General features: G+C 45.6%; 1 protein-coding gene across 1 annotated transcript in view; it reads right to left on the reverse strand.

The window, feature by feature from the left end:
• Positions 1-20,998, reverse strand: part of anos1a (anosmin 1a) — a gene marked incomplete at both ends in the record, with an annotated part of 46,862 nt that extends 25,864 nt beyond the window's left edge. Inside the window, one exon of the mRNA XM_079296805.1 lies at positions 20,926-20,998. Within this exon, the coding sequence (XP_079152931.1) occupies positions 20,926-20,998 (73 nt within the window). The remainder of the gene's footprint in view (positions 1-20,925) is intronic.
• Between the last annotated feature and the right edge of the window lie 4,090 nt (positions 20,999-25,088).

The following is a 25,088-nucleotide window of genomic DNA, read 5'->3' on the forward strand; positions in this document are numbered from 1 at the left end:
AAACAAAATAACTTAATCCAAGTTAAAACTACCGCAACAGTGCAACAAAATAGGATAATTAAATGTGGACTCTTAAATATCAGATCTTTGTCATCTAAAGCTGTACTAGTAATTAAGCTAATATCAGATAATCCTATTGATTTATTTTGTCTTACTGAAACCTGGCTGAGTAATGAAGAATATGTCAGCCTAAATTAATCAACTCCTCCAAGTCATATCAATACTCACATTCCTCGAGGCGCCGGCCGAGGAGGTGGAGTAGCAGCCATCTTTGACTCTAGCCTATTATTAAACCCTAAACTAGATTATAACTCATTTGAAAGCTTGGTTCTTAGTCTTTCACACCCAACCTGGAAAACAATACAGCCAGTTATATTTGTTATAGTGTACCGGGCCCCAGGTCCGTATTCGGAATTCTTATCGGAATTGTTTCAGTTTTTATCAAGTCTAGTCCTTAAAACAGATAAAGTAATTATTGTAGGTGACTTTAATATTCATGTGGCTGTCGAGAACAATAGCCTCAGTACTGCATTCATCTCATTATTAGATTCGATTGGTTTCTGTCAGAATGTACAGAAACCCACTCACTGTTTTAACCACACTCTCGACCTCGTTCTGACTTATGGCATTAACATAGAAGATTTAATAGTCTATCCACCGAACCCTCTTTTATCAGCTCATTATCTAATAACCTTTGAATTCCTACTAACGGAGTGTACACCGTTATGCAAGAGTTACTACACTAGATGTCTATCTGATGGTGCCGTAGCTCAATTTAAAGAAGCGATTCCGTCTGTATTTAACTCAATACCGTGCTTCGATGTGACGGAGGACTCCTGTGCTAACTTTAGTCCTACCCAGATTGATCATCTTGTTGATAGTGCTACAAGCTCACTGAGAAGGACACTAGACTCTATTACTCCTTTAAAAAAGAAGTTAGTAAAACAAAGGAGGTTCGCTCCATGGTATAACCCTGAAACCCGCAAATTAAAGCAAACATCGCGAAAACTTGAAAGAACATGGCGTTCCACTAACTTGGAAGAATCTCGGTTACTCTGGCGAGACAGTCTTAAAACGTATAAGAAGGCCCTCCGTAATGCCAGAGCAGCTTATTACTCATCGTTAATAGAGAAAAATAAGAACAACCCCAGGTTCCTCTTCAGCACTGTAGCCAGATGACAGAGAGTCACAGCTCTGTTGTGCCGAGCATCCCTATAGACCTCAGTAGCAATGACTTCATGAACTTCTTTAATGATCAGATTATAATTAGTAGAGAGAACATTAATAATCTCCTGCCCTCGACCGATCTTTCCACAGATAGAGTAACCTTAGAAACAGTGTAAACCATGATGTATGTCTAGATGGCTTTACTCCCATTGACCTTGACAAACTGACTTCAACAATTTTTACGTCCAAACCTTCCACCTGTCTCTTAGACCCTGTACCGACTAGGCTGCTTAAAGAAGTGCTACCATTAATGAGCACAACTTTATTAGATATGATCAACCTGTCTTTACTAACAGGTCATGTACCACAGTCCTTCAAAGTAGCTGTGATTAAACCTCTTCTTAAGAAGCCCACTCTGAATCCAGAGGTGTTGGCCAACTATAGACCGATCTCTAACCTTCCCTTCCTCTCTAAGATCCTTGAGAAAGCAGTTGCAAATCAGTTGTGTGACATTCTGCGTAACAATAGTTTATTTGAGGATTTTCAGTCAGGATTTAGAAAGCATCATAGCACAGAGACAGCTCTGGTAAAAATAACTAATGACCTTCTAATCGCATCAGACAAAGGACTCCGTCTCTGTTCTTGTCCTGTTAGACCTTAGTGCTGCGTTCGACACTATAGACCACTACATCCTGTTGCAGAGACTGGAACATGATATTGGCATCAAAGGAATCGCACTGAACTGGTTTGGATCCTATTCATCGGATCGATCTCAGTTTGTTTATGTAAACGATGAAGCCTCGATGAAGACCAACGTCAGTTATGGAGTTCCACAAGGTTCTGTGCTTGGACCAATCTTGTTCACCTTATATATGCTTCCTTTAGGCAATATTATCAGAAAACACTCTATACACTTTCATTGTTATGCAGATGATACTCAATTATATATATCGATCAAACCAGATGAAACCAACCAGCTCGCTAAACTGCAAGCATGTATTAAGGACATAAAAACCTGGATGACCTGCAACTTCCTGATGTTAAACTCAGACATAACTGAAGTTATTCTACTCGGCCCAGAACACCTCCGAAATCAGTTATCTAATGATATAGTTTCTCTAGATGGCATTGCGCTGGCATCCAGCAGCACTGTAAAGAATCTTGGAGTTACCTTTGATCAGGATTTGTCTTTCAACTCTCAGATAAAACTAATTTCTAGGATTGCCTTTTTTCACCGACGTAATATTTCAAAAATCAGGCACATCCTACCTCAAAGCGATGCAGAGAAATTAGTTCATGCATTTGTTACCTCTAGACTAGATTACTGCAATTCCTTATTTTCAGGCTGCTCTAATAAGTCTCTTAAATCTCTCCAGTTGATCCAGAATGCTGCAGCTCGTGTACAAACACGAACTAAGAGGAGAGATCATATTACTCCTGTATTAGCTTCTCTGCACTGGCTCCCTTTCAAATCTAGAATAGAATTTAAAATCCTTTTACTTACCTACAAAGCCCGAATTGGTCAGGCTCCATCATATCTTAAAGAGCTTATAGTACCATACTGCCCTACTAGAGAGCTGCGCTCCATTAATTCAGGGTTACACACTCACCACATTTAAGAGTAGGCTTAAGACTTTCCTCTTTGATGGTGCTTATAGTTAGGGCTGGCTCTGGCTTGCCTTGGACCGGCCCATGGGCAAACTGGTATCGGCAAAAACTACAGGGGGACTTCCTTAGGATACACTGAGCGCCTCTCCATGGGCTCCACGTCTGTATGCATTGATGTCCCATTAATGCTCATTACTAACTTTACTTCTTCCCCGGAGTATTTGCGCTTTCTCGCCTCACAGGTTCCCATGACTGCAGTTTTATCTGGACACTGGTTCTTTAACCATCCATGGCCCTGCTGACACCTACTACGATCTTCATTATTAACATTATTAATCCTATTACCGATACCATTAATGCACAGTACTGATTTTGTCTCTTCCCCGGAGTCCTTGTGCTTTCTCTCCTGACAGGTTTCCATGGAGGATGGTTTCATCTGGACCCTGGTCCTTCCTCCTACCATGGCCATGCTGACTCCAACTGCTAATATCACTTTTATTATTACTCACATTACTATTTCATATTACCGATACCATTAATGCACATTATTGACCTGCTTCTTCACCAGAGTCTCTGTGCTTTCTTGCCTCACAGGTTCCTGTGTATCCGGGTTTACCCGGACCAGGTCTTACCTCCTGTCGTGGTTGTGTCATACATTGAATGTGCTGTAATTACATTGAATGTGTTGTAATTCACTATCCTGTTCTACACATGACATCATTGCACTTCTGTCCATCCTGGGAGAGGGATCCCTCCTCTCTTGCTCTTCCACAGGTTTCTTCCTCTTTCCTCTCCGTTAAAGGTTTTTTTTTGGGGGAGTTTTTCCTGTTCCGATTTGAGGGTCCCGGGACAAGACGATGTCAAATGTGTACATATTGTAAAGCCCTCTGAGGCTAAATTCAAATCAATTGAATTGAATTGAACTAGCATGCACGAAAAGATGCCAAACATCTGGCTCTGGCACATATGCATAAAATAATGTAGCCTACCTAAACATGTATTCTTTTTGCCCTTTGTCCAATATCCCTTCTATCCTGTTAATTAAATGGTGACTCTATTTGGCCCTCAACGTAGTCACAATTTTTAATTTTGGCCCTCCCTGGGATTGAGTTTGACACCCCTGGCATATACAGTATGTTGTATTATGCGAAAAGGTGTCATTTTGTAACATTTTTGGTTATTGGTGTGCCGCGGGATCTTTTTAATGTAAAAAATGTGCCGCGGCTCAGAAAAGGTTGAAAAACACTGACTTAGAGGACTGACATTAGAAGGGGAGGTTTTAATCATCAAAGCAGTGATGTTATCTTTGCTTTTACTAATCACTTCTGATTTTATAGAAGAGTGCTCCTAGACCTGGAACGAGCTGCCATCCATGGTGCCAGGATCTAACCTAATGCTCATTCAGTTTGAGCTGCTACCCTCAGGTTGTCACTTTAAAGCACCCGTTATGAGGACCAAGATATGTATCCTTTGTGCCGGCTAACATTCACATGTTTAACGGCAGATTAAACTTGTTACTCATCTGGGGTTTGGGTGTCTTTTATGTAAACTAATTCCCCGTATGAGACGATAAAGATACTTTAACCTTTGAAGGAAGACATTAAAACTCGGATATCGAAATGTCACTTAATTTCATTATTTGTCTTTTAATAATGCTCTTTACAAAAACACACAAATGAAGTGGCTGCCGAAGAGGATGCTCGTTCTGCACAGTGCTCTAGTGCCATCTAGTGTCAACAGCAATATGATATATATTATATTTGTGATGAACAGGATGACAGTGTCACCATTACATGGATATATTCAAGTCCACATTCTTTAGATGTTAATTTAATGTTTTATTATTTTCACAGGTTTAATAACATATTTAGTAAAGGATGGATCACAATTTTCCAAGTCTATTAATTCTGTATTCTGTATTTATAGTAATTGATTTTTCTTGCTGTAATATTTCCTCCTGTTCATACTGGCCATCGTGATCCATTGTCCTTTTCTCCATTTATTTTCTTGCAAGGGAAGTTATTCCAACACGATACGTATCCTGAAGCATGTTGAAAGGACTTCCCCGAGCTACAGAATCGAGCCCCTTTTATACACAGCGGAGTCATGTTTTCTCACTGACATCATACACACAGGGGGTAAAAGGGCCCCTTAAGACGTGCACGAGCTTCTGCTCATTATTCAATTCCTGACAGGTTTATGGCTGAGGACAAGTCATGTTTACAACAAGCCCCCCTCTTCTGCACACGTGAGTCTAAGCCAGGGGTGCCCACACTTTTTCAGCTTGCAAGCTACTTTTAAAATGACCAAGTCAAAATGATCTACCTACATTAAAAATGCTAAATATCTATTTATTTATATATATATATATATACTGAGTATACTTTATATTTGCAATATATGTTGGCGTACCTTGCATAACTGCATGAACCCTTATGGCACAATACAATTCTGTACATTTTTGGTCATTACCTTATTCTGATGACTTGCACTGAATGGGATTGGCCAGAGTTGCATAGTCCGGACAGTAGCTGCTGGTAGCCCGGCTCAAGCAGACTTCATATGATCATCAGTCATGGTGGAACGGTGTTTTGACTTAATATTCTTCATGTGGGAAAAGGCTAACTCACATAAATATGTAGAGCCGAATAATGCAGTCAGGAAGGTAGCACATTTCCTCATGTTTGGGTACTTTTCCTCTGTGTGTAAATTCCAAAAACTGTCCATGATGGTAGTTTTGCAGATCAGACAAACGGACTTCGAAAATGACATCGTCAAAAAAAAGTCCTCCTCCCATTCCGCATGGAAGTGGTACGTTTTTGGTTTCTTACTTGGCCCAGCTACCGCTCTCATTTTTATACCCTTTCTTCAGTATAAATACATTGGAAGGCTAACAAATTAGCTCGCCGGAATTTTGCAGTAGCTTCTGCGGTTGACTGCGCATGTGTGGTTAGAAAAGACGTGATCTCAGACTGGCTGCCCTGTACGTCAATCAAGTGTCAAATGCCATAGGGAGGATGGACGATGATAGACTTTGTCATGTCTGTCTTATAAGTGCCCCTCATACACGAACCTAGGACGCTCGGTCACAAGAGGCTGACATCTAATTTTTTTTGAATGGCATGAAATCTACCTGCACTTCCTTCGCGATTGACCGGTCGATCGCGATCGACGCATTGGGCACCCCTGGTCTAAGGTTTCACAACGAGGTCACACAGAGGCTACAGCCTTCACTTCCGTGTGTGGGCGTGTGTTAAACCTGAAGTAAGAGAAAACAGGACATCTGGTTCATAAATTGATTAACTGCTTCTGTAGGACTGCTGTTTTGCGTATGTCTGTGTTCATCACTTTCAGTTGTACATATTTTAAAACATAACAAAATAGTTATTACATATTTTCCCATTACACTTCCAGTGCAGCTAGTTTTAAGTAGAGCTTTCATCCAATCAGATTTCACCTCTGTGTCTCTAGGTAAGAAGAGAGGCCCGAGGCCTGCAGACTCAGAAGTGCATCCACTGCAGTTTCAGTGAATGGGGACGATATTGTTGATTGTCATAGTGTTCAACAAATCAGATCTTTAGTTTGACATGTTGGGCGTATTCTTTGACGTGTCATCACCTGCTAGCCAGCCTATAGCTACGTCAGCATTACGTGTAGCTCAGTGTCCATGTGTAGCTCTGCCGCGACGTGCAGAGTGTGCTGTGATTGGTCAGTGGGCGAGCACGTGACTCATGAAACGAAACTTAACAGCGGCTTCGTCGGTTAGTGAATCACATCATGTGATGCAGCTCAGCCAATAAAATATGGGCATTCTGACCGGAGTGAGATGTACCACACAGGGGGCTGAGACGAGGAAAGACTTTGCAGAGCAGTACGTTAAAACGTTGTGAAAGTGTTGATAAACACACACTCTTTCTCAGGTCCTGTCGCATGCATCATCTCACTCACACTGATGGAAACCAACGCCTACTGGGAGGGGCCAAGGTGGATGGACATCCACGGCCCCCATCCAGGTGTCATAACGTAAAAACGTGCCACGCCTGCATCTTTGACTTTGACCAATGTGTATCAAGGGGTGGACCCCCTATATTAAGGTTCACGCTGATGTGTTCAAGTGTGTCTCATGGTGAATCTCTGCGAAGTTCATCCATTAGCACCCAAGCTTGTTTGATGGCTGGGCTGAATAACTCTGTTGATAAATAAATCTATTGCTTTGATACAACTATATGCCTCTGAGAGCTTTCTGTTTCATTCTTAAACCTGCTCTAAGTGTGAAAGACAGCTATATTTTTCACAACAATTTGGTGACCCTGACGTGATTCATATGATACGGAGCTTCGGGTTGGAATGATAACAGGCCTCTCTTTGTGATTCCAGATAACGGCGCATCTCTCCCCTGAGGCTGGGAACCGATAATTGCCAATCGGAGCGAGCTTGCAGTTCGGGAGACAGTCTGATAGTGCCGGCACATCTCAAGGTGAGCAGAAGCCTATTTAACTGAATTCTGCATATTGTATTATAGACATGATCCAAATTTTATCCGACTGTCCGAACTGTAAGTATTGCGTAGTCATAAAAGTATTGTAAAGAGTAATCACACAGCGGCAGGGTTGTTCAGCCCAGCATTTGGGGTTTTTGTACATATGTGTGAATGAGTCCAGCAGAAGACGTTAGATAAAAGGCGAAAAATGACGTTTTTTGTGGCAGCGTAGAGTGAAGTAGTGTGGGACGCGGTCGCGCGCCTTTTCTGTCGCTGTCACGCGCCTCGCATGAAGCGCTCAAATTCCTGCCACAAATAAAGCGTAATCTTTAACGTAATTATAAGACGTCTTGGGCTACGAAGAAATTGCATAACATGACGGGGATATATGTATATGTCATTGATGTCATTGATAAACTGTATTGAGAGAATTGACCGTGAAATAATACATCAAGACATCGAGTCTCAGGACACCAGGATTGTGAGTGGCGTGCAGTGAAAAAACATGATATCTCTGCTTAGAGTATCCTCGACGGAGTTTCTGTACGAGAGCGCAAATCTTGAGTTAATAGATGAATCGTTGATAACGGACGTTGTTGTGTAATGAAGTAACTAGAGAACAGGTCCAGAGCAGAGGCCTTAGTTACTTAACTGTGTTAAATTGTGTTGTTTGATGTATTGCGTTGGTGGTGTGGTTGGTAGCACCGCGGCCTTCCACGCAGATATTGTACTTGTGTTTTATGATACGCAGCGGTCGTTGTGATGCATTAAAATAGCGCTGTTTTCTTTTGTGTGCAAGAGAGGGAAAGAATAAATTATAATCTGACTGTTTTTGTTTGCTGAGAAAGCAGTTTGTCATTTGTGTCGTGGTCAAGAGACCAGCGATACACAGTCTGTTTGCTGAGGTTGAGAAAAAAGAAAATTGCTGTTGAAATGCGCTGCTGCTAAATAGTGTCTAAAAAAAAAAGAGCTGTTCATCTCCTCCAAGGACCGCGCTTGTGACTGATTTATGATTTGACTTAAAGAGACGGCAGTGTACGTTTTAATTTGTGTTCATTGTTTCACTGCATTTGTAAAGATATTAATTTCCTTCTAGACCGTATTTGTGAATTGTGCGCATTTCAGATTTGATTTTAATTTGTGTTTATCATTTGACTGTGTTTGTTTGCTGAGAAGCAGTTTTTCATTTGTGCGGTGGCCAAGAGGTCAGTCAGCACAGCAGTCGGTTTGCTGAGTTTGGAGAAAGTGGATTAACTGTCGAGTGTTCAGAGACGGCAGCGTGTGATTTTGATTATTTGGTATGAATGCGTGTGACTATTTGAAGCGTACATGAGCGAGCTGCCGCTGAGGTGTACGTTTTAACTTTTGTTTATTATCTGACTGCATTTGTAAAACCTATCCACTTTCTCTGAGACCGTGTTTGTGATCTGTGCGCATTTTCAGATAACGCAGTGTATGGATTCACTTTTGTTTAAATGAGTGTGATTGTTTGAAGCGTGTATATGAGAGAAGGAGTGCTGAAAGCTGTGAAAAAAGTTTGTGCGTTCCTTTAGAGATACAGACAGCTGAGATCTTGATTTGTGGCTGAACATGTTCGTGTGTGTCCAAAGTTTGATGTCTAGTGCCGCAGAAAACACACATTATACACAAGCGTTGCATTCACACACACACATAAATCACTAGAATAGACTGAGAGACAGCTGAGGGTTAATCTAAGTGTTAGTTTTATTGGAGTAGGTATAAAGACTTCAGATATAGTGGAATTTGTCTTTCGTAGGGACCATCAGCAAAGTTTAATGCGGAAACACAGCAGCCACTCGTTCAACCAGACAGATAAAAAAAAAAAAGAAAACAAAGTTTAAAGCTGAAACAGAGCATCCATTCATTCAGTCAAGACAGGCGCTGGGAATATTGGGGAGTTAGACTATTCCTGATAAGAAAGCACAGGTGCATCCTTGAATTGTGTCCGACTGCAAGGACAAAGAGCGGAAGACAATTAAAAAGGTGGGGGTTAGGTGCACACTGTCTGCCTTATAAAACATTTAGTTACAGCCATTGCATGTGTAATTAAAACATAGCAGTTCACACCTAGCAGGGGTAAAAAGGGGGATTTGTAAATAAAAAAATATTCATACACTGTTAAATAATACGTGTTATACTTGTAAAGCTTATATTGCGGAGTTGTGAGGTCACTGTATGTAGGTCAAAAACGCCGAAAGGAGCATTCCGTCATCCTTTCGTACGACAGGAACAGATAACAGTGACCCTGAAATGTAACTGCTTGCTAAACCATCAGATTAGGGCTGAAAATTGCCATCTTAGTATAATGGACAAGAGCTTTTGTGTCTATTCACACAGAGACTTCGAAATGATTTTATAACTATACTGTTTTCGTCCTCTTCACCATAAGTGTTAATAATAAAATAGATCAACATTTCACACACACACGTTCCAGAGAAAAGCAAGGTTGTGAACGTGAGCCAGTGTGAATGAAGTTGTTCAGAGAGCAAACATGTCATTTGAAGGCATAAGAGGAGTTTTGGCTCCCTCTGCTGGCACTTCACGAACTGAAAAGAAAAAACATTTGACATGAGCTTTGGCTTTTCTGTGGCCACTTCAGGAACTGCAACAGGAACAGTGGACAGGAGCTTTGGCTCCATCTGGTGGACATTTGAGAATACTGAATTCAGATTTTTTATTGCATATTTGCAGAGGAAGACGTCATGGCAGGCGAAGAACACACTTATGATAAATACAGAGCAGCTGTGGAAAGATCAGATGTAGAGCTCGAAGCACTACAAGTGTCACTAATGAGACAGCTGGCAAAGCTTGACGTGGCTCAAATGCCTGCTAAAGACAAAAGGAAGCAGCACGGAAGAACTTTCTACTGCTACAACTGTGGAAAACCAGGTCACTGCGCACGAGACTGCCCCACGCGTGGTCAGCAACAACAACAAGGCTCACCACGTGGAAGAAGAGGAAATTATCAGAGAGGGACAGGCAATCAGCATCCAAGAAGCCAGAACCAGCTGAACAGCAAGATCTTTCACATACCTGGCAACAACAGAGACACTGCTGCAACTATTAGCCACAATACCTGCGTCATATCCAGTTCCAGACCCACATATTGCCTTAACAAATCACAGCCCACAGCCCACAGCCCACAGAGAAAGCATCCTCCATCATGAAACACCTCAGCCCCCCTAGTTTGAACACAAGAATGAAGAATGAAGATGTGTTCACCATTCTCACGCAGACTCTGTCACATGCATCGGCACTTCAAGAATTGACTATTCACTCCCTTTCCACCTAGATGTTTCTGAACAAAAAGGAGGGATGGCAAATGCAGTTTTGTATCAGAAAAAAGGGGGAGAAAGAGACTCATCAAAGAATCCTCCTAAGCAAAAATTCACATTCGGAGCTGCAAGAAAATGAGAAAGAGACTCATCAAAGAATCCTCCTAAGAAAAAATTCACATTCGGAGCTGCAAGAAAATCGGAAAATTCAAAATTCACATTCGGAGCTGCAAGAAAATCGAAAATTCAAAAAGAATGCACAAGAGCACATATTGTCTATGAAACAGGAAGAATGTTGCTACAAAGGAGATGAAGGAAACACAGCATCCTATGCTGTGGTGAGACAATTCGAAGATATGGAACACTCAATAGTAGCATCAGGTATCCTACCTCAACCAGCATCTGCGCAGCTAGCAGAAGTCGAAGCGCTCATACAAGCCTTAAAAATAGCAGAAGGAAAATCAGTAAACATCTTCACAGATTCTGCTTACGCACATGGAGCAGCTCACGTGGATGGGCCCATGTGGCGAAGAAGAGGATTCACGACATCAATGGACGCACCCATCAAACACAAGAAAGAAATCATGGCACTGGTGGAAGCTATGAGCCTACCAAACAGAGTGGCAATCATGAAATGCAAAGGACATGATGGCAAAGCAAGAACCAGGATAGCTGCGGGAAACGACATGGCAGATGAAGCTGCTAAAGAAGTAGGAGGATACAGACCAAAACAGATGATTCTGAAAACAGCCATACAGGAACCAGAGATCACAATGTGAAGGAACCGTACAAAACACCTATGGGCTCTTATCCTGTACCATCAGCCTGCTTCCAGGACATCAGCATCAGACTTCACTGACATGGGACATGAAAACAGAGTACAAGGAAAAAGGTACATCTTGGTAATGGTTGACAGATTCTCAAAGTGGGTGGAGGCAATCCCAACTAAAAAAGAAGACGCACAGACAGTAATGAAGTGGCTGCAGACAGAACTGATACTCCGATAATGGTTCACATTTCAGTAATAAGCATTTGCAGGAAGTAGAAGCCAGACTAGGAATCAGACATAGTTATGGATCAGTGTATCATTCACAGTCACAAGGACTGGAAGAGAGGGCAAATCAGACGCTAAAATCGAAAATAGCAAAGACATGTGTAGCATCAAAGCTGACATGGGTTGAAATTTTACCACTAGCTCTAATGGCAATGAGGAGCGCACAAGGAAATAAGATGCATCTTTCACCACATGAGTTAATGACAGGGAGGCAAATGCCTGGTCCTCCAAGAGACGGTAGTCATATAAATAGATATACATAGATACATAGATGTACATATACCTAGATGTGCAGAAAGTTGAAATGAAGGCATATATGACTGCATTAATCATTCTCACGGAGGCTCTCTCCAAACAGGTCCAGCGAACCAGTGCAGCTGACCAGGAAGAGGTAAAAAATCTCATCCGAGAGGGTGACTGGGTCAGGGTCAAAGTTCATAAGAGAAAGTGGACTGACCCCAGGTGGACAGGGCCGTACGAAGTGAAGGAGGTTACTTCACACTCGGTCCAAGTCATAGGTAAAGCAGGAGCACCTTGGCACCACCTGTCACACTGTGCCCCAGCACCTGAGCCGTCCAGATCTCTAACAGAGGTCCGAGGTAATCTGACGCAAAATGCATAATTTGTTTTGTAATTTGTAATTTGACTTTTCAGCAACCACCAACAGGTGATCCAATTAGCTACAGGACATGGAAACGACAATGTTTGGTTAAATTGAATTGTTGATAATGCTATAAAAAACAAAATGAGTGGCTGTATAGCTTGTGCTGCAGCTAGACCAGCTAGGTTCACCGAACCAGCACCACTATATCCTGAATCTGACCCAACAGGATACGCATGCATGACAAATATGACTAAAATGGCTACTCCACAAAATGGCACGACTCTGGCATCCATATTTAAAGTACAAAACCTGACCCAACGCAGACGCAGACATATCTTAGCAAAAAGAACAGCTGGAACTGAGTTCAGTCTGGACAAAGGTCCAACCTACATAGATGCAATCGGAGTGCCCAGAGGAGTGCCTAATGAATACAAATTGATAGACCAGCAGGTTTTGAGAGTATCGCAAGCATTATTCCATGGATAACTGTGAATAAAAATGTTGATCGTATCAATTATGTGCATTACAATGTTCTTCGTTTGGCTAATCATACTAGGGATGCAATAGAGGGTCTGGCTGAGCAGCTGGCCCCAACTTCTTTGATTTCTATGCAAAACAAAATGGCTTTGGAGCTTTTGCTCAATGTTTGGAGACCTGTGTTGCACTATCATCCCCAACAACACTGCGCCGGACGGTTCAGTCACAAAAGCACTGAATAGTCTGAGGGCACTGTCAAACGAAATGCAGGAAGCATCAGGTGTGAACAATCCATTTGGAGATTGGATGGAAAACATGTTTGGAAAATGGAAGCACCTGATCTTGTCAATAGCAGTGTCAGTGGGTGTGTTCATTGCAATACTGGTCTCATGTGGATGTTGTATAATACCCTGTATTCGTTCTTTGGTTGGCCGTCTTATCACCACTGCCCTCTCCAAGGAACCATCACCACCCCCTCCTTATGGAGCTTACCCAGTATGGGAAGAGCAGAACAGCCTGGTAGGGTCAGGAGAGGCAGAGGCAGACACAAGCGTGTGAACAGGGTAGGAAAGTTAAGAAAGTGACGTCCTTCAGACGTCAAGAGAGGGATTTGTTGATAAAATTAGCTTATATACAGCTTTAATCAGCAATTAGCTTATATGCAGCTTTAAGTAGCAATTGACTTATATACAGTTTAATTAATCACTAGCATATTTGTAGTTTTAATAACCATTAGCTTATGCAGCTCTATTAACCACTTATACAGTGCTCACAGCACACACTAAGGCCAGAGAGAAGCAGGAGGAAGGTTACTGATTTAACTGCGTCACAAGGAACAGGACGCCATCTTTAGAGAAGATAAGAAAGACACAATGGACAGTTAGATTCAAGCGAGGGACAACGCCCCAACAGAGCCCAACTTCTTCACACACTCTTTCTCAGGTCCTGTCGCATGCATCATCTCACTCACACTGATGGAAACCAACGCCTACTGGGAGGGGCCAAGGTGGATGGACATCCACGGCCCCCATCCAGGTGTCATAACGTAAAAACGTGCCACGCCTGCATCTTTGACTTTGACCAATGTGTATCAAGGGGTGGACCCCCTATATTAAGGTTCACGCTGATGTGTTCAAGTGTGTCTCATGGTGAATCTCTGCGAAGTTCATCCATTAGCACCCAAGCTTGTTTGATGGCTGGGCTGAATAACTCTGTTGATAAATAAATCTATTGCTTTGATACAACTATATGCCTCTGAGAGCTTTCTGTTTCATTCTTAAACCTGCTCTAAGTGTGAAAGACAGCTATATTTTTCACAACAAAAGTAAAATCCTAAAACACTCTGTGTGGGTCGCGGCTTGTCATTAAGGAATGATGGTGTGTACCACAGCCAGACCAGCTCAGAACCACTGTCCTACATGATCGCCGAAAACATTATATTCCTGAGTTGAAGGTTTTGCATTTTCCAAATACTCTAGTATTATTCAAACGTAATGTAAACCTCGTACCGAACGTTTAATACGAAGACGTATATAGTTACAGCCTTAAAAATGAATAAAAGCTGTGGCGCCATCATGTGGTTATAAGGTGGTATTTCAGCTGCAGGACGGCAGTGAAGGCCCAGGTATAAAATGCACGGCCGCCACTGAATTACAGTTACAGTTAAGGGAATATAATGTTACGTGAGCTTCATTGACAATTTTTATCTGTTTTAGGACTGCTCTTCCTCTTTTAAGAACGATGGTATTCATTTTAACAAGCTGGGTAGCCGCCTGCTAGCGGCATATTTGACTGCTCTCCCTCCTGGCCTTCCATGTCATCAACCCATTCAGCTGCAGCTCTCCCCATTCAGACTATTGTGACAGAGAGGCTGCCCCGTTCACACCGCATTCACAAAGCCATAAACAAAAACAACCTCAGCTACATCCCTCCCAGTGATGTTCATATCGGCTCCCAGCACAAGTTCATCATCTACAACCCCACTTCTGTCAATTCCATCCCGTCTCTGTGGACTCAGCAACGGCGTACAACCACTCCCTCATTACGTCATCATACCAAAAAAAATTTGTCTGTCAATTTCTATCGGTAGCCCAGGTCAAGGCCGACAATGGAGGGGCTTGTCCCGTCTGTGCGTTCTATTTCCGGGGAGATGTGGCCCCCGGAAAACCCCTCCAAACCCTGAAATGCAGGCGCTTGGACTCCCAGATCCACGAAAGTTCAGTTGTAAAATACGACTAAAATAGCCGTCCAAAAATGAATTTGTACCACCAGAACCACCATGAAGATGTGGACCACCAGAAGCACCGAAAGAAACGAGTGAAAGTTGTAAAATACTTGGAAAAATAGCGCTATGAAAATCGAGAACCTGGCCTCTTAAAGCTGGTGCTTGGCTTAAGGCAGCGCGGCTTCATGGAGCTCTCTCATCTGCTCCATGGCTGCTCAAAATCGGATTGACAGGTGTCATTTTGGCCTCTTTAAGCTGGTGCTTGGCTTAAGGCAGCGAGGCTTCATGGAGCTCTCTCATCCGCTAAAGGGATGCTCCAAATCGGATTGACAGGTGTAATTTTGGCCAAATTAAGCCGGTTTTTGGCTTAAAATCAGCGTGGCTTCATGGAGCTCCCTTATCTGCTCCATGGCTGCTCAAAATCGGATTGACAGGTGTCATTTTGGCCTCTTTAAGCTGGTGCTTGGTTTAAGGCAGCGAGGCTTCATGGAGCTCTCTCATCCGCTAAAGGGATGCTCCAAATCGGATTGACAGGTGTAATTTTGGCCAAATTAAGCCGGTTTTTGGCTTAAAATCAGCGTGGCTTCATGGAGCTCCCTGGTCCGCTCCAAGGCTGCTCAAAATCGGATTGACAGGTGTCATTTTGGCCTCTTTAAGCCGGTTCGTCGCTTAAGGCAGCGAGGCTTCATGGAGGTCTCTCATCCACTGCAGGGATGCTCCAAATCGGATTGACAGGTGTTATTTTTGGCAAATTAAGCCGGTTTTTGGTTTAAAATAAGCGTGGCTTCATGGAGCTCCCTGATAGAGTCCCAGAACCCCGAAAAAACAAAGTTAAAGTCGGAAACACTTGGAAAAATAACGCTCCGGAAATCCAGTTGCACTCCCAGAACCACAAACCGAGGGTCCACACGCCGACTTTGACCCCGTGCAACTTCGGCTGTGGGTGTCTGTTTATTTGTCTGTCAATTTATATCGGTAGCCCAAAATGACACCTGTCAATCTGATTTTGAGCAGCCCTGGAGCGGATCAAGTAGCTCCATGAAGCCACGCTGCTCTTAAGCCAAGAACCGGCTTAATTTGCCCAAAATTACACCTGTCAATCCGATTTGGAGCATCCCTGCGGTGGATGAGAGACCTCCATGAATTCTCCCGTTTCAGAAAGAGACTGGTGAGAGAGGCAGGCAAACCCTACCAAGAAGAACTCGAGGAGCGCCTCAAGGGATATAGAGAGAACCAGCCATCGGTAGTGGTTACAAGCGGCGGAACATCAAGTCATTTTGCGGTGCTACATGTCCCGATCGAAAAATATGAGGATGGTGAAAATCAGGATACCTATCGGGACGACATAGAAGATGCAATCGAAAAAGGTGTCACCCGAGCAAGCGAGATGTCCTTCAAAAGAGTTGTCATATGCAACGACGGGGCCAGGTCCGGCAAACTACCATGGGAGGTAGCGGAAGAAGCGGCGATGAGGATTATGCGCCTCCTGATGAAAGCTACCCACGGTTGGAGCAATATCCAAGAGTTGGTGATAGTCACCTCGGCGGCCCAATACCATGAGCGAAAAGAGAAAATACTGAGACCCCTCTACAAAACTGAGGGGCCAAACAACTGGAGGGCAGGACAGCCAAAATACGAGGACGAAGACGCCCCAGCTGTGAAAGCTGTTCTACCACGGCTCCCGTCATCAGCAGGATTAAAGAAAGAAGCGGCAGAACCGAGGGGCTACCAGGAATCGACACCCGGTCCCTCGAGACAAGAAGAGCGACGTCCACAAGTCAGCTCAAGCCAGGAGAAACGTCAAAAGAAAAAAGAAACTCCAATCACCTCTCCCCGAGAAGTAGCGGTGCAGACCGACGTGGAAACCCCCGTACCAAAAAGATCACAGCGTGGGATCACCAGCCCAGCGGAGTCCGTCGGCCTGCAGAGAATGCACTACGAGACAGGAGGAGAAGGGTCCATAAGGTTCCTAAGTCCAGACCGGATCGGGGCAAGTCCCAGAACTCCGAAGAGAACACCAGAACCAACTCAGCTGGCCTCACCGTCTGCAGGACCAGAGAGGGAGGGTGAGGGAGAAACCGCAGTTGAAAGTTCAGACGAAGAAGACACGGTGCAAAGCCTGACTTCAATCGAATACGAGGCTCCGGGAGGAGTAACAGACCTGAAGCAGGGAAGCAGAAAAGGCAAGAAGAACGCACTGCCCCTCCTTTCAGTGTACACGGCTTCGCAGAAACTCGCCAGAGACGAACAATATGGGCCCATGACCACCAAAGACGGAAGAAAAGCCTATGTTCCAGAGGTCGGTCAAACAGGTTATGATGTTCCAGAAATATGGTTGCACGACCTCGAGGGAATGAAAGGAACAATGGTCTACGCAACAAATGGAGAATGGGTGAATTTTCTGATGACCCCGACCTACGGCTCCCTCGCAAAAGCCACGGAACTGACGAGTAATTTCCGCACGGGCTTTGTGGCGATCGTGTACGATGTCATGCTACGACGCCTGAAGAAAGCAGCCTGGAAGCTGGCTGCGGAGGAAGAAAGAGCGCTGTTGAAAGACATCTCGAAGAGCGAAGACGAACAGCCATCTCAAGGGCAGGGCCTCGCACGAAGCAGCTGCCTCACCACCACTGAAGACAATGACGGCATAACAAAGATGCAAGCCTCCACCCAGAGCTTTGGTGAGTTCAAAAAGATCAAGGCGATGGTGGCCAACCGAGACCCAAAAGAATCGGTGCAAGAATATCTGATGCAAAAAATGGCTTATGGTAAAAGCCAGCTCCACGAACGACGAAGCGAAGAGATTGTGGCTGGCCCATTTGACGGACCAACCGATGGGTCCCGAAGAAACCGCGGAACAGCACTTCCGAAGATTATGTCAGGATCCAGGATCCCTGTCTGACCCGGTGTGTGTTTCCCCTGATCTCCTCTCCTCATGTGTCCTGTCATTCCCCTGTTTGTTGTGGTGTGCCAGGTGCTCTGTTTGTCCTCTGCCTCCAGACACCTCCCATGGCCGCACCCTTGATTGTGCACAGCTGAGGACACTCCAGCCGATCACCTCCTGCAGCCTGACACACCAGACTCAGGGCCCATTAATGAGTCTCCTGTCACTACATAAGCTCTGGTCCTGCAGTCTGGGGTTGTCAGGTCGTACCGTCTTTCACCCGCTGAAACCCCGTGGCATCCTCTGCCCTCCTTGTGTTTGTGGATTACACTCCGCCGCTCTGCCCTCCTTGTGGTCTACGGATTACATTCCGCCGCTCTACCCGACTTGTGTTAAACGGACTACACTCGCCGTCAAGCTGCCAGCCCTCCGGTGTCGAGCCACGGGACTCACACCGTCGATCTGGCTACTCTCTGGTATCGAGCCACAGGACTTCACGGCGTCAACCCACCAGCCCTCCGGTGTCGAGCCACGGGCCTCACACCGTCGATCTGCCGCTCGGGTGTCGGACCACGGGCTCCACACCTGCACGCACAGTCTAAATAAAACCTGTTAATATTCACTTCTGTCTCCTGTGGTCTTGCGTTTGGGTCCTACCTGTGAACTCCCAGGACAGAACGACCTGACCATAATGGACCCAGCAACCACAGGAGCAGCTACGCTGTACAGCACTACCAGGCTGCTGGAGGAGATGAGAGGTTTCGCTGCTGAAATTTCTCGGATTGGCTGGTTCGGGCAGGAACTAGCCCAGACAGTCAAGTCTCCACCAGTTCCAGCACCCGCACGATTCCCGCCTGTCCTCGCTCCGCCGGTCTGGGAATCCCCCGTGCCGGCTCCGGATCCCTATGACGGAACACTGGGGAAGTGCCAGGGCTTCCTGTTGCTATGCCAACGGGTATTTGACCATCAGCCTCAGACTTTTGCCTCGGACGGGTCCAAGGTGTCCTACGTGGTGGGATTACTGCGGAGAAGGGCTTTGGACTGGGCCGCGAGAATGTTAGGTTTTGAGCGGCCTAATACTGTGGGTTATGTGGACTTTGTGGCGGAGCTGAGGAGACAGTTTGACCCTCTGGGGGACTCTGATTATATGGCCAAGCACCTTCTCAGCTGGAGACGGAGCCAAGCAAGTGTAGCGGAACACTCGGTGGCCCGGCCGACTCCGGCTCCCCGTATTCGGACGGCATTGCAGCCAGCTACTGTTCCTGCCACATCTTCGCCGCAGCCAGCTCCGGTTCCTACCGCCTCTGCGGCACAGCTTTCCCCAGTCCCGGCCGTCGCCGTCTCCGAACCGCGGCGACCTCCAGTCCCGGCCGCCGCCGTCTCCGTACCGCGGCGACCTCCAGTCCCGGCCGCTGCCGTCCCAGAGCAGCAGCAACCTCCAGTCCCGGCCGCCGCCATCTCCGTACCGCGGCGACCTCCAGTTCCCGCCGCTGCTGTCCCAAAGCAGCAGCGACCTCCAGTTCCCGCTCCCAGTTCCTGCCGCCTCTACGCCAGCTCCAGTTCCTGCCGCTGCCGCCTCTACGCCAGTTCCTGCCGCTGCCGCCTCTACGCCGCAGCCTGCTCCAGTTCCTGCCGCCTCAGCGCCGCAGCCCTGTGCCGCAACCCTGCAGGCATGGAAAGAGGCCCACACCAGGGCCAACAGCTCAACCTGGTGGGGCCTACAGAAGGAAGAAGTGTTGGAATGGGTGGTGCCATGTCTAACTAAAACCACAAACTACTGGGTGAAGTATCAGTACCTGGCCACAGTATACTCGAAAGAAAGAGACATCTGGCCTGGGGTTTGGAGCCGACCAGAACCATATATAGGCCCGTGGCCCTGGAAGATGGAATGCAATCGAGGAAACACGACCTGCAACATCAGCCTGGCCGGGGGACATTGTGAGACTGTGCCAGGATGGAAAGACCATTGCCAGACACACTATGGAGCACAATATGAAACCCACGTGCAAGAGGTAACCTGGGTGAAGGGTACAGACAAAAAATGGAGACGGTCAGGGCCTCTAACCAGCAGCTGCACCAACTTGATCCTGGGCCATCGCATGAAAGACAGAGTAAATGTGAACGGCCAAATCATTCCCCCAGTAACCAACCCTACAGTCTTTCTAGCTGAGGGCCACACCTTCAGGAAGAGCCTCTGTGAGGGTAAGGAAGACAAAGGATTTGAATGGGTAGGGGCTAACCGCCCCTATGGGAACGGAACGTGCTATGAGCCAGAAGAACACTGGCTAAGTTGCGGGAGCGGCCGACGAGAACACGAGTGCAGTTGGATCGAACTAACAGGAGCCTCCATGGTCGGGACCGCAACAATCGTAGTGGAAGAATTAGCAGGGAAGATTGGAGAAGGATTCACGGTCATAAGGGGCTGGATGGGGAGTTTGTTCTCCTGGCTTTGGCCTTATTTGATGATGATTGTTGGAATTGTGATCGTGGGCCTAATAATCTGTGCCGCCATTAAGGGCGGGGTAGCAGCCACTGTTGCCTCGTGCTTTAAGGGGAAGTTGAAGGAAAAAGGAGACGTAAAGGAGAGACTCCTCCCACGGACAAGGGAGGAGTCCACCCACCTATAAAGGGTGAACCACTGGAGCGCCATAGCCATTGCAGACCCAGAACCTCAACCAAGAGCATCATACTGAAAAGAACAACTCATCCTCAATAGCCAAGATGACCAACGCCACCAAGACCACAACCACTGAACCTTCAGCAATGACCACCTTCGGAGTGAGTATAACTGAAGCATTCCAGAACTCCTCTGACGCAGAACGCACCTGCAGGCCAGTGATCCGATTAACCGAACTGGACTTTTGGGTCCTTGAGATCATATGGTTCTTCTACTGTTGCATGGGCAAATGGTCCATAGATCAGCCGCTAAGAATACTAGCCCTAGTTGTAGGGTGTCTGAAAACAGTGATTGAAAACATCAATCGACGATCAATGTGGCTCACCCTGTCCTGGTTCGCAACTTACCTCCTGGGGAGAATCCACATCGACTCCACCCGCTTCGGTCTAGTAAAGGCCGCAATTGGTAATCATCTGGTTGGGAATCGACCTCGCTGCAGTTTTCTACAACCCACTGAAGTTGGTCTCGGTAATCGTCGAGGCCATGATGGCAGTTGCAGCACTGGCGTACCTCGTGGTCATGACCATGGCTATGAAGGAAAGAGGAAGAGGGCGTTGGCTCCACAAGATCGGCGCCATTGCTCTTTGGGGCATAGGTTGGGGCATAACTGTCGCCATCTACTGGGCGGGTTCTGAATCATCGATCGGTATAGCAGCTTGGCTCATGATGTATGAACCTCTGTTTCCGAGAAGGGATGGGCCCACAAGCCCAGGCCTAACACCTCCTCCAATGGTGTTGGCGTCTCCATGGCTGCATTCCCTGGCCGAACGGCGCTCTACAAAGCGCTCCAATGCTGAGAGGGGGCCTTAAAAAAGAATGAAAATAAGACCACCCCCTGCTTGCTAGCTTTGCTTGTAAAAACGCTCTGAAAATGTAAAAATGAATGAAGTCTTTGTGTTCAACATCATTCCAGGAGGATGCCCGCTGTATCTGCTGTGGGATCCTCCCGGAGCAGATATTGCACCTATGGGAGGTGACCCCGGCCCTATGGTGCACCCGGTGCTACCTGGGGCATTTCCCGATAGGAGCAGCCAGCGGCATCTTCTGTAAGGGACGTTCCCCTTATATACCTGCAATGAATGTGGTCGACTGTATGGAAGTAGAAACGAAGGCAAAAGCTGTGTGGAATTCCGCTGAGAGAGCTGCACCAGAAGTCCTGCTCTACACTGATGGTATATACTGCCCAGTATATACAAAAATATGGGAGTACCCTGATGGCACCCGAGTGTCCACCACCCACCTCACCGATGGCCGCTTCGTCGTCATTGGACCACGCCTGCCAGCGGTGCTGTACCGCGCACCAACTCCAGAAGAAGATAACGACGCAGAAAGCATCACAAGTGTGGAACACCGAGACATGGGCAGCCAGACGGAGACCGCAGGAATAATACCAAATCTGATGGGGATGTGGGGATACGACGAGGAATGCGGAGAGCTGGTGGAGGTTATCCCTGAAGGATTAGCGGTTTATCGTGGGTCCGAGGACGAAGCATCAACCAGCCCAGTCCCTACCCCAGCTTCCCTCTCCCCAGACAGCATTCTGGACCAGAATGTGATAGCCCTAGTACTGAGCCTGGACGAGCAGCTGAGGGATGCCAAAGATGACGACCCCTTCCTGGATGTCCTGGTGGTGATCGACAGCTGGGAACAAGGATCAGAGACATCATCACCAGAGGACGACGTTCTCGTCATCACCGCCGAGGACGACGATGAGTTCCTAGAGGATTACTTGGGGCACAATGCGGCAGCCTGAGACCTCAAGAAGGGGGTGACGAGAAGAGTTGAGCCCACAGAGCTGCCTCGGATACATGCTTGCACATTCAGGGAAAGTCAGGATATAAAAAGCACAAAGTATATACTCAGAAATAAATAGTTAAAGTGTAATCAAAAGATAAGGTTTATGATCATTATATAACAAAATGTGTAATCAATATGTAATGAATGTTTAATGCATAGAGTGATTTAACAAATGTAAAAACTGATTATAATAATGTTCTGTGTGACCAGAGCCGAGATGTGGGAAAAGTGTTTTGTCAGGATGAGTCAGCAGAAAGAGTGAAGTTAGGAACAGATGTTTTTGGATGTGGATCGGAAAAGCAGACGTGGCAGCAAAAGACTGTTGCAAAAGATGAGTTATACAGGCATAATGTATATAATATAGAATAAGTCTGGACATGTCCAGAACCAAACGCCCACTCAAGTGGGTGGGGGAATGAGATCATGTGTTGGATAGAAGGGGGCAGAACAGACAGCCCAAATCATGGATAAAAGGAGACGCTTGCAAACTCCAAACTGGGATTTCTACACGAGAGCCGTCCAAGTGCTCTGAGGAGAAGATACGGACGATCGTAACTGAAGTATTGAGGACTTCGTCTCTGTTCACGGAAAGAAGACCGCTGTTCGTGGACAAGATTTAAAGACGGAGATTTTCCTCTCCCCACTGCTCGCCTCTAACAACTGGACAACGGAGAAGACGTTAGAAAGACTTTGTACTGAGTTTTGAGGACTGTTGAACGGACTCCGCTGCAGAGCGGGAGGACTGAGGGTCTGGCCCGACCTTCGCTCCTAGCAACTCCAAAAGAACCTTTTCATCGCACCATTGAAGATCCAGCTCCAACCGAGCCGTCTCGGCATCTAAAACTAATGAGTATAACCTGAGAAGAAAATTAAAGTAACGAATCAAGTGTAGTGACATTTTATGTGAGCTGTAGCTTAACCCTTGCAAACTAACTAAATATAACCTGCAATAAATATCTAATCTGCATTTAAAGTAAATTTCTCAAGTGCGGGTCATTTATTTGCTCAAGTAGTAAAAAGTTACTCGTGGCAGTAAAAAGTTAAAGCCATTGTATGTCTAACAACTGAGTTCTGTAAGGTTATCCTAGAGACCGAATCCACTTAACAATCCCTTACGGTTTTAGAAAGAAGAGATCCTAGCCGTTAAAACCTAACCTGGCATTTACCAAGAGCACGGATCCATAAGAGGGAAGCTGCCATAACCGATGCGACTGGTGGGAGCGCCCGGGGCCAGGACTGGTCTCTCGGCCGAGTTCGCTCAGACCGGAGGAAGCAGGGTAGACGTCGGGAGTAACGGCAGTTAGCGGAGCCAGGTGAGTTCCCTCGCAAGAACACCTGCTCGACAATCTTTTAATAGAGAGCTGAGTCAGTAAGTAGCCCCGTATCGGGCCTGAAGTACCCCAGGATCTAACACACCGCAGTGATAAAGATCTGTTTTGTTTTGGGGATTTTTTTTTTTGTTTCGGTTTTATTCTCTCTTCTTTAAATCGGCTCTGTGAGTGAGATGTAGAACCGTACAAGCGTGACTGGTCGGTCCAGAACCCGACCGCAGAGTTTTGCGTGATAGATCAGCTGTTCTCATATCTTTCTGCGCCACCGAGCTCAGATCTCTCTCTCTCTCTCTCTCTCTCTCTCTCTTCCTACTAACCCGCGTACACATAGTTAGAGTCACTGATTTTGGTTGAACCTCTCAGATATGTGGTTGCGTAATCTATTGTCCCAACCCACATTGTGCGCCCTCCCACGTGGTTACACGTAGCCACCTCCCAGCTATTTTGTCGTAGGTCTCTGGACTCCGCCATCTTTGCTTGTAGGCTCATGCGCCCCTTTTTAGATTACCCCCCATCACTGTTTGAGTAGTTCCCTCCTCTTCCACACATACACACATACACACACACACACATATATATACATGTACATATATATATGCATATAACTTTATTCATTTGACTTTAGGTATTAGACATATAATTGTATGACAGTGTTTGTTGGTTTGGATATTATGTGATTTGATCATTTATTATTTTGATTTAATAAACTCTGTTATATTTTAAACAGCAGTCGTCTGTGATTACTTGTGCATACGTGTGTAATAATAACTGGATGTAGTGGCCTGACTTAGACCTTCACTCTCACTCCAAACATGTAATAGTATTCAGACTGTTAATATCGTGAGTGAACACTAATTATGAGACTTAGTTTATAGTTTGGTTATTGGTCCCTGTCCGCAGGGTGGTGCCCCATTGTTATTAGTAATTACTAATTAACTTATTGATGTTAATAACTCCATTGATATTGATAATTTAGTTTCATATTTGCTGATAACCAAACACGCTCCTTTATGTTCCCAACACTGGTCTGCCTTGGACCTGAAGAGCCTTGAGCTGATGCTGTCTGGACCCGTGGCCTTTCTCACCTTGATCCTTCTCAGTTCAATATTAGGTGTAAAACTACTGGAACCACGTAGGGATGGACCGATGTAACTCTGTCAGTACCGGTAGCGATAGCGGTACCTGGGCTCTGGATGTTGGCCGGCTGGGTGGAAGTGACAGGGATCATTATTTTATGAGCAAGAGAATCAGACTTGACTTAAACATTGCTTTCCTAACTTTGTAAAACAAAATATAATAAATAACAACATAGATATGAATTTAATAAATTGTTGTTTTAATTAAAATAATACAATGTACACCAGCAACTTGGTGAAAAAAGAACAAACAATAAATTGGCCAAAACTTAAACAGGAATACAAATTCCATGATGTAATGTATATAGTATACATCCATAGAATCACGCTAAAAAGTATAATTTCATACAAAC

This window comes from Melanostigma gelatinosum (assembly GCF_949748355.1).
Source record: "Melanostigma gelatinosum genome assembly, chromosome: 24".
Lineage (NCBI taxonomy): Eukaryota > Metazoa > Chordata > Actinopteri > Perciformes > Zoarcidae > Melanostigma > Melanostigma gelatinosum.